The sequence below is a fragment of the Cebidichthys violaceus genome, unplaced genomic scaffold, assembly GCF_023349555.1.
Source record: "Cebidichthys violaceus isolate CVI_PGR_0920_01 unplaced genomic scaffold, fCebVio1.0.p SCAF_22, whole genome shotgun sequence".
In the NCBI taxonomy this organism is placed as follows: Eukaryota; Metazoa; Chordata; class Actinopteri; order Perciformes; family Stichaeidae; genus Cebidichthys; species Cebidichthys violaceus.
The window spans coordinates 8657995-8669152 of record NW_027176395.1 but is presented as its reverse complement, the minus strand read 5'-3'; the positions used below and the strand labels follow the sequence as shown (position 1 = coordinate 8669152).

General features: G+C 40.2%; 1 protein-coding gene across 1 annotated transcript; it reads left to right on the top strand.

Annotated features, from left to right (window-relative positions):
* Positions 1 to 678: 678 nt before the first annotated feature.
* Positions 679 to 9811, top strand: jkamp (jnk1/mapk8 associated membrane protein). The gene is made up of 7 exons (XM_068717879.1): positions 679 to 805; positions 1472 to 1551; positions 2230 to 2384; positions 3609 to 3815; positions 4758 to 4939; positions 5095 to 5171; positions 6309 to 9811. The coding sequence occupies exons 1-7, from the start codon at positions 802 to 804 to the stop codon at positions 6525 to 6527; spliced, it is 924 nt and encodes a 307-aa protein (XP_068573980.1). The 5' UTR covers positions 679 to 801; the 3' UTR covers positions 6528 to 9811.
* Positions 9812 to 11158: the final 1347 nt, after the last annotated feature.

Sequence of the window (11158 nt, the reverse complement as noted above, 5' to 3'; positions counted from 1 at the left end):
CCAGAAAAAAATATTTCCTATATTTTAAATACAAAATACATGTATTGTATTTTGTTACATTTTGTGGCACCAGTATTTTGTATTTTATTTTAATACATTTATTTGAGGGGTATTTTGTAATTTGTATAATTTTGATGTATTTTTGCCCATCCCATCTCTGGTTACAAGGGTAGGTAGTAGGAACAGGAGAGAGGAAACAGTGTTGACAAGGTTACGGTTGGGCCATTGTGCGCTAAAAAAAACACTGAAAATGCTAGAAAACACCAGACAGGGTTGTGTGAAGGATGTGGAGAAGATGAATCAGTTGAGCAATTAGTTTTGAGTTGTAGTGAGTATGAGATGCAGAGAGAAAGGATGAGGAATAATCTGAGGGTGCATGAATGGTGATATGGTACAAGGGTGCTTGTCAGAGGCTAGGATTGTATAGGTCTAGAAGGTAAAACATGGAGAATAAAATATAGGTTAATATGGTATGGGTGTTTTTTTTTATTTATTATTTAATTATTATTATTTTGTTTGTTTTGGTTTGTTTTGGTTTGGGGGAAATATTGTAAATCTACTGGCTGATCCACACGGAGCAGAAAGTGGCAGTAATGCGTCAATAAACTGGATGCCAACTGCCGTAACACCAGAAGAAGAAGAAGAAGAAGAAGAAGAAGAAGAAGAAGAAGAAGAAGAAGAAGAAATTGTTTCCTGTTTGTGCTACCTCATTTTCGTCTGCATCCGGTTTGCGTATCTAACAGAAGAAACTACGGTATCATTGAGGCCAGACACCTTGTTTTAATCATTATTGGGCACATAATGGGTGAGTTATAGTACCGTTTGGTTTTCATTTTTCATCTAATGATAGCTTGACGCCGGTAGTTTAACCGTAGTGTCGCACACCTTAGTGTCGTTTTACTAGCTAAAAAATATCCCAATGCAATGACTATACCAGCGCAAATTATTCAGTAGGATATATGCATTAAATCAATAAACCGACGAGTGTGTTCATGACAGTTTATACACCGACCAGTAAACGCAATATTGTGTGCCAGTTGCGGACATTTGGTAACATTACAGTTGTATCCGGGGAACTAGCCTGTGGTTGTGTTGGTCGCGAGCTCACTTTTACATTATGTTTCGTTCCAGACAGCTATAACGTTCGTTTGAGTTAACAGTTAGCTTAGCTGCCTTATCTAGCCAAAATAACTAGATACCAATCGTATTAACTGATATGGCAATACACTGAGACTTCTCCTGACTGTGGTGCATCAGTTAACTCCTCTCTCCGTCAGTGTATTGCAGACAGTGTTGGTAGAGTCTGACTGGTCAGAATGCATGGAAAAGATGGAGGACAAGAGCTTGACGTTGTTGTTGAGGTTTTTAGATGTTGCCTTCAGTTTAATAAAGAAAATCTAATCTAGTGCTGCCAAACTGTTGTTTACCAGTGCCGACTGCAGCTGTATACGGTGTTTGTTTGTCCTTTCAGCTGTGTCCATGAGTTCAACATGTCCAGGCACGTACTGTGGCAGGATGATGGTCAACGGATCAGTGGAGGGAGAGTGTGGTGTGAGTACTGAACATCAGGATGTGTGTCTGACTACTACATGTGTCAATGCATCTATGCAATAAAAGAGAGCGGGATTGTTGTCGTTTTAGTGCAGATTTCGGGTCGGTATCCAGTCTCATCTGCTGCAGCAGAAGGGCTTCTTAAATTAGTGATGTAGTTCTACTGGAATGTTCTGTAATCCAAGTTGTTTTTGATATTTTTGCCCCCCTCCTGTGTGTGTATATAGGTGGAGAAAATATAACAAACACCATTCGATGTAATGCAGTCCAGTACAATCTCCCGTATGTTGCTATCACATCTGTAATGCTTTTGTTAAGAAGTGCTGCAATAAATGTAGACATCAATGTGCAACACACAAATACAGTAAATCAATTAATACATGCATTGTCCAAAAAAGGTGATTTTCTTTTTTTTTTACTTTTTTTTTTTTCTTCTTTTTTTTCATTTGCTGTTTCACTCAACAAAAATCACAACAAAACGATGACAAAAATAAACATAAAAGTAAAAGTAAATGTAGCTTTGATGCAAAGAACTGACAGGTCTTATATAGATCAATTCTCTCCACATTATGTCTACATTAGGAAGAAAAAGTAAGGGAATGAGCAAAAAGAGAAAAATCGGAGACGTGGCTGTTTTTCTGAGTTGTTTCTAATCCCGGCATCTCTGTCTGCTGCCAGGTTTGTCCTCGCGGAGAGCGAGCCAACCTCCAGAATGTGTGTGAACGCTGCACAGAGTCCCCTGAGCTGTACGACTGGCTCTATCTGGGCTTCATGGCCATGCTACCCCTCGTGCTGCACTGGTTCTTCATCGAGTGGTACTCTGGGAAGAAGAGGTGAGGCCACACAGGATTTCTCTCTCTCTTTCTCTCTCTCTTTCTTTCTTTCTTTCTTTCTTTCTTTCTTTCTTTTTTCGGCTTTCACGAGGTAATGGACAACCCAGTTATTATGATAAAATTAGACCTTGGTGTAAATGTCATAGCTAGTGGTGGTATGACCCTTATGGTGAAAGAGACATGAGCTCCCCACAAAGAGAAATTTAGGCCATCCAAGGTGTCGAGGCACGCTTCACACACATTACACATGGTGCACACATTACTCACGTCATCCACCCAAATTAATAATTTTCTTCAGTTTAGAGACCTGCCGCCACTGCATGGACATTTGACTCTCCTCTCTTAGTCCCTGCAGGCTGCAGCTTTTTAAATGATGTGTTTTAATGTCACTTCAGCAAATAAAGTGGGACATTTAAAGCAGCAAAAACTAAAAGCTGTACAGTCAGGGCCAGAAGTATTTGGACTGTGACACAATTTTTCTAATTTTGCCTCTTTACACAACTTCAATGGATTTGAAACTAATCAGTCAATATGTGGTGGAAGTCGAGACTTTCAGCTTTAATTCAATGGATAAAGCCAAAAAATCACAATAACTGTTTAGGAATTACGACCATTTTTACACAGCTCCCCACATTTTCAGAGGCTCAAAAGTAATTGGACAAACTAACATAATTGTGAATATAATCATTATTTGTAATACTTGGAGGAAAATCTTTTTAGAGACTTAAATTCATATTTCCGTCATTTATGATGCATTATTTTCACCCACCAACCCATTCGCTAATATTCTGAATGTTTCTTTTTTTTTACATCCCGATCCGTGCCCGTGGATATAACAGCAATCCCTGTATCTCTATTGAGCACCGTACGTTATCTTTCGAGTGAGTTGAAATGTATTGATAGTTTATTTTTTTATTGCACCCCCAAAAACTTCCCCGAAAGCCATAGTGTAAATCCAACACTGGAGAAAGCTGTTGTTTTCCAAATGTTGTACAAGCAGGAATCTTCATAAAGGTTTAGGCTATTAGAGTTATTGATTATACTAAAGAGAATGATTAGATTTGTCAGTTTAGATGGCTGTGGCCTCAGCGAATGCAGTGTTTTCACCATTTTGTTTTCACATGAAATGTCATATAAATAGAAAAAGGAAATGAAAGAGACACTCAGAATGACCCATGTTTCTGTTGTGTGATCTTGTGTCGCTCTGTCTGTTGTGTATTTCAGTTCCAGTGCTCTGTTGCAGCACATCACAGCCATGTTGGAGTGTGGCGTGTCGGCCATGGTCACCTTGCTGGTCACAGAGCCGGTGGGAAAGCTCAGTATCCAGTCGTGTCGAGTCCAGATGCTGTCGGACTGGTACACCATGCTGTACAACCCGAGTCCAGACTACGTCAACACTCTACACTGCACCCAGGAGGCCGTCTACCCACTGTGAGCACTGACAACAGGGGGGTTATTCAGAATAGATGAGAGAACCGTTGAGTCCCTTTTTGTCACAGTGGCTCACGTTTTTGACAGATCACAGCAGGTCTCACTTAGACGCTGGGTAACTTGAGGGCTGACTGTGGCTCAGTGTAGCGCTGCTCCTGGTTCCTACTGTCCGTGTTCAGGTGTCGTTGAGTGACACACTGAACCCCCGTGCTGCCCTCTGGGTGCTGTAGAGCAGCCCACTGCTCCTAATGCTAACCATGGGTTAAATGCAGAGGTCAAATGTCGTGTGAGTAATAAAGTTCTTTTGGTCCATATGGACATGCTAGATCAACTAGTCTGCACAATTCATAGCATGAGTAAAGTAAAGGTACGCACAGCTTGACATCAGTCAGTCAGAAGATCGGCGGTTCGATCCCCAGCTGCTCCAGCCGATAGATGGCATGGTAGCCCTGCCATCAGTGTGTGAATGAAAGTGTAGTGCCAAAGCGCTTTGAGTGGAAGACTAGAAAGGTTCTATTCTACAAGTCCATTTAGCATTGAGATCTACTGGCATGGTAAATAGGGCTGAACCCAATGACATTTTTAAACTATAAACTGGGAAAAATCAGATTTTTGTCTTTGCAGTTGTGGCGGGAAAAAAATCTTTTTAACCTCCCTGTGAGAAATATTCGAGATGAGAAAACTCTTAAAATATCAAAAGCATATTTACTGAACAGACACTAATAATAATTCAGCTGAATGGATAGAGCTCTTTCCCCACAGATGGTTCGGAGGTCTAACAACAAGGAGTAGTTTAACAGAGTATAGATGCACATTATCTCTCCCACAGTTTTACCGTATGTTTAATATCTAAGTATTGGACTGTTTTTCTGCTATTCCTGAGGTCAACATGTTGCCTGCAGTTTCTTGTGACTTTGACTGACTGTTTTTTCTCCTCCTCAGCTACACCATAGTGTTGATCTACTATGCATTCTGCCTGGTGCTGATGATGATGCTGCGTCCTCTGTTGGTGAAGAAGATAGCGTGCGGTCTGGGCAAGTCGGATCGCTTCAAGAGCATCTACGCTGCTCTGTACTTCTTCCCCATCCTGACGGTGCTGCAGGCCGTGGGAGGAGGGCTGCTCTGTGAGTGCTACCGACTTCACATCTAACTGCTGCTAATGTTTCCTACTTCAAGAAGGAGTTTTCTTGCGAATAGGACCAAAGTCATGTTTAAATAGCGTTTGCTGGGCTGCGTAGGTTGACCTGTGCTGCTGTGAGTGACGGTTTGTTTGTTTCAGACTATGCGTTCCCCTACATCATACTGGTCCTGTCTCTAGTCACACTGGCTGTCTACATGTCTGCCTCTGAGATACAGGTAACAACACTCACTGTTCACTTGTACTTAAAAGTCAATGGGGTCTTGAATCTGATGTTAGAATGTGCTATTTCTTTATGTGCACCATCACAGTAATTATAGAACTCTTCAGTGTTTAATCACGGCACATTAATATCAATAATAACAAAATCCATTCTTTACAAATTCATTTCATTTATTTAATAGTTTTACCCTCGAATTGTGCAATAAAAAACAGAAAAAAACATGATTCTATTCTGAATTTTGAAGTTGAATCTCAAATTGATTTCAAAATATGCTTTTAAAGGGGAACTACGTTCAACATGTATCAATTTTTATTCCTGTGCTTTAAGACAGTCCAAAACATTGGCAAACATGACCCCCCCCCCTCTACCAAAGGCAATGTATATTGTACAGCTTCCACAGCTGACAGAGGGTAAAGGAGCTCATGTGGGGGTCTACCTGATAACATCACCAGTTCCTGGCTTTGACAGAGAGTAGCTCATGTTCCCAAATATTGATTGAACTCTCCCCATTCCTAAATTGTACTTCTTGTTATTCATTTACTACTTACATATACATCCATTTCATTATATTCTTGCTCTAATTGTCCATGTCATGATCACTGTAACTAAAGGAATCAATCTCTCTCCATAACGATCGTTTTAGCTACTACCGTCTGCAAACGTGGTTTTATATGAGCGGCCTCATTTGATTGGATGATTTATCATAAACGTCCCTCGGTGCATTTTAAACAGTTTTACAGACGAGAAAAAAGACAGGGCTTTGATGTCAAATTACCCATTTTCTGATGTATATTTGGCTTATAATAAGATCCATATAAATAAACGGTAAACACAGAACTGTAAAAGTCTATTTCTCATTTCACTGGGACTTTAAGTGGAAATGCAGGACTCAACCAATGATGCCAAAGAGATTGCTTCCTTTGGTGCCATTTGTCTTAATGTTATTGCAAGGGAAGATGGTCTTTGCATCAACGGTATTAGAAACAGTCCAATGTTTGACAAGCATTTCATCATTGCACATTTAGCATATGCTCTGCCAGTATGATTAACTCTGAGGTGTGCGTGTGTGTGTGTGTGTGCGTGTCCGTGTCCGTGTCCGTGTGCGTGTGCTCTCTCTCGTCTGTCCCCTCAGTCTTTTAAGAACCTGATTGCCAAGAAGAAGCGCCTGGTCGTCCTGTTCAGCCATTGGCTGCTCCACGCGTACGGCATTGTCTCCATCTCCAGACTGGACAAGCTGGAGCAGGACCTGCCGCTGTTGGCCCTTGTGCCGGGCCCCGCCCTCTTCTACATAGCCACGGCCAGGTTCACCGAGCCCAGCCGCATCCTGTCCGAGGGCGGCAGCGGACACTGACGGACCCCAGCGGCGATATAAAAGTGTTTACGGATGGCTGCAGTCCAAACAGTCAGCTTCTAGCAGGGCGCCATCGGTACACTGACAGCAGCAGGTCACTGAACAACTTCATGATCGTCGTCAAAGCAACACGCTGTGCAAGTTCATGAGCAGTTAAAGTGGATGTTATTCCATTCATTATTTGTAAATGGGACAGATGGTCTCTGATCTGTTTCCAGATCAGTTCACTTTGCTGAATGTAATTTTGTTATTATACATATACATATATTCCCTCTCTTGTTGGAACAAAGCAGCTACTCACATTACTGTAAATAATAATTCTATTCATTCAAAGTAAATTAATCCATCATTTTATTATGAATCAATTCTAATACAGTCCATAACAATCCCTACAAATGCCAACTAGAGACCGACTTCATTGGTACAGGGGTGTAAAGTGGGGGAGGCCCTTTCTACTCATATGAACTACACATCTGTAAAGTTTCCTGACCGCAGACAGACACGTACTGAAGACCTCCTCTGTGGTAGTTCCTGTTCCAGTGTCTCCAGGACTACATTATACCATGATGACTCTCACTCACACACACACACACACACACACACACACACACACACACACTTATAAGGTGAAAAGAACAGCATCCACACGCTGTCACAGCTGGTAATGACAAGTTATTACACCAGAGATGATGTCTTGAAATGACTCATTTACTTTGACAAACCTGCACTACACTCATACAGGGGTTACCGCTAACACCCCCACCCCACCCCCAACTAGCCACCTCCATGTTGAGAACTGTGGGCAGGCAATCCCAGCGCCGTGTGTTGCAGCTGCTGCGGTAGCTGGCCAATCACACGTGGTATCAAATGGAAGAACGCTTAAGGTGATTGGCTGCAAGCAAAACCGCACAAATAGCCTGTCATTCTAGATCTGAGTACAGATAGTCCCAAATGCAGGAGTCTCCATACTACTTGGTTCTGGGTTATTTTGGTCCTATCACACCTAGTTCTGTTCTGTTCAGTTCTCTGGACAGTCACTCTTCACAGCCTACCTGTCTTATATTTATCCTATGGTTGAGTGGCCCGTTGTGTACATTCTCTTGTAAATACAGTAAACGGTGAGAATGCAGACTGACGGTGAGCAGAGATGGGCAGTATTTCTATTACTTGTATTTGAAATATGTATTTCAATTACTTTTGAGTATTTTGTAATTTGTATTTGATAGGGCCGATGAAAAATCTAACGTAATTTGTAACAAAATACTTTAGAGTAGAGTAATTTTGTATTTAAAATACTTTCTCCACAAATCAAAAAACAGTTCACAGTTCAGTCTTCAGATCTTCAAGTTCAACGGATTGTCTGTCAAGGTAAATATTTTATCTGAGTGTGACAGATGTCAACTAGCTTGATGTATAATGTATGTCTGAGTCTGGCTACATAGCCTATTGTATGTACATGGTGATGGTTATAATATCAAGCTAGCGATCGATGCTAACATGCTAATGACGCTAGCATGCTGTCTAGGCTAGTGCATAGCCAGTGTTTAGCAAGTTAGCTTATCAGTGGAGTAGCTAGCTGTAGGAAGAGGGACATTGGGAGCTTGTATGTTCATGATAACCTTATCAAGAGACTCTGACCATCTAATCTTGCACTGTATTACAAGTTATGCTGTATCTTTTCAATGTGAATGTCATAATGCCATATCAATTACTGGCAGATATTATAGTTCACAGTTAGCCAGGCTATGACAGCAGATGTCCATTTGTTAAAAAAAACATTAAATATCCAATTTATTTTATTTAAAAGGCATATTATGAAAGTATCCTTAGATTTATTATTTCATACATGTCTCAGTACAGTAATTTATTTAGGCTCTTTACCTGTGTACAGCTGGTTTTAATTCTATATTTTGTTTTTATGACATATGTGATGAATATTTTCTTGTTGATACAAAGCCAAAGTTTATGGGCTGTTAAGTCCCATTAATATATATATATATATATATACACACACACACACACACACACACACACACACACACACACACACACACACAATCAAGTTGTTGTTGTCTTAACAGCTTTGCTTACACTGACATTCTGTGACTGTTCTTCCTGTTTGTGGGGTTCACCAGAGCTTTGTGTGCATTATATAGCCCAAACCTGAATGCTCTGCTATACCAAATTGTGAGAAAACAGAAAATCCAGAAAAAAATATTTCCTATATTTTAAATACAAAATACATGTATTGTATTTTGTGGCACCAGTATTTTGTAATTTGTATCAAAATACATTTTGATGTATTTTTGACCATCTCTGACGGTGAGGAGGTTCACTGGTCCTCATGTGGATAGCAACAGAAGTGCTCCTCAGCCACACCAAGGGTTTGTGCCGCTCATCTTTTACCGTTACATCGGAGCCATCTATTTCTTCTGACGGTATTTAAAAGATGCTTCAAACCATCTGGATGAAAAAAGATTTAGTCCGCTGAATGAAGAAAAACTAAAACTTATTCAGAACTTTAATCAATATCCCAGCTGGAAATGACACAATTTAAAAAAGTTTCTAATTTAATACACAATAACATGCTCATATTTTTCTTGTGTTGTACAAAACGAGACAAGAAGAGAACCTGGGTAAGAAATACTCAAACTGCTTCATGGTGCAGTGGACAGAATATATTTGAGTGTAGGAGTCAAGGGTTGCAGGATCCTTCCCACCAACACACATGAGGACTTGTGAGCTGCACAAACGCCTGCTTTCTATTTCACCAAACTTAATTGTGTTTGTACTAAAGATAAAGCAAGTGATATTCCTCTGGAGTCCTTTAAGCTGCTAATGCACTGTCAAGTATATGATTGTGAATGTTTGTATGTTCAGTAGGATTAGCTACGTGCAGACACACGCTCAAATTACAAGTCAGCAATGTTTTTCTGTCGGTGGACCGACCTATGATGTCATGTATCTGTTTGTTGAACCCGGTCAGCATGAGCTTCACCCTCAACTACTCATACCAGTCATCTTTATGAGTCTCTTAAATGACGACTTGCTGCTGGCAAAGTCCAACAAATGAGGCAGACGTTCCAGAGAGTATGTGCATGTGCCCAATGTGAACACTCAGTAAAAAAGTAGCCACCTTGTTAGCGGCGAGGCCTTCCTCCTTTCATTTCAGAAACTCAGTCGGTTTTTCAGATGCTTTTCCTTCTGATCTTCTCTTTTTATTTATTTGTCAATTTTTAGAACCGAAGACAATATTTGAAAAAATAAAGTCTGACAGAAATGTTTTTGTGATTTATTTTTTTCAGTGTTAATGTGTTAAAATTGTATTAATACAACAAATGAATAACTTTTTTTTCTTCTTGGCATATGATTGTGCAAGTTGACAGATGATTATACAATGTTTTCAAAGACATTTTGAAGTGTGTGTGTGTGTGCATGCTACAGGAAGTGGAGACAATAGAGAGCTGCAGGGATGATGTATTTTAATGCAGGCCGCAGGAAGCTAGCCTCACACTGGTTCCCTCCACAAAAAGCCGATGGGATTTCTCCGTTAAAGAAAAATAATCTCTGTAGCAAACAAACGTTTATGATACATACACGGTTCATACTGTTTGATGATGTAACACTCACTGGGGACATTTCAATGCATATTGACTTTTCCTTTAGATAATCTCAGAATGACATTTTGCTGTTAATAATTCCGCACTAGTACTGGAGTCTGATTTTGACACGTTTAACAGCAAAACTACATCAGAACATCCGTTTACAAGGTCTCACACAACTCAGTCAGTATAATCCAAGACTCACTTTATAGTTTTCTTCAAGAAATCAAGGTGACACGTGGTGAGTAAATGATATACAAACGGTAATTTTGTGGGTGAATTGCTCCTTTAAATCTACAATGCACAGTTCATACAGACTGTGACGTCATTCCCTTTTAATCACAGACGTCGCAACACATTCTGAATCAACATCTCTTTCATAGGTAGCCATGAAACTGTCAGTGCAAACACCTCAGAAACAATCATTTATGATTCATGAAAATAATGAAGTAGGGTTTCTTAAAATCCATGTTGAGAACTGTGGGCAGGCAATCCCAGCGCCGTGTGTTGCAGCTGCTGCGGTAGCTGGCCAATCACACGTGGTATCAAATGGAAGAACGCTTAAGGTGATTGGCTGCAAGCAAAACCGCACAAATAGCCTGTCATTCTAGATCTGAGTACAGATAGTCCCAAATGCAGGAGTCTCCATACTACTTGGTTCTGGGTTATTTTGGTCCTATCACACCTAGTTCTGTTCTGTTCTCTGGACAGTCACTCTTCACAGCCTACCTGTCTTATATTTATCCTATGGTTGAGTGGCCCGTTGTGTACATTCTCTTGTAAATACAGTAAACGGTGAGAATGCAGACTGACGGTGAGCAGAGATGGGCAGTATTTCTATTACTTGTATTTGAAATATGTATTTCAATTACTTTTGAGTATTTTGTAATTTGTATTTGATAGGGCCGATGAAAAATCTAACGTAATTTGTAACAAAATACTTTAGAGTGGAGTAATTTTGTATTTAAAATACTTTCTCCACAAATCAAAAAACAGTTCACAGTTCAGTCTTCAGATCTTCAAGTTCAA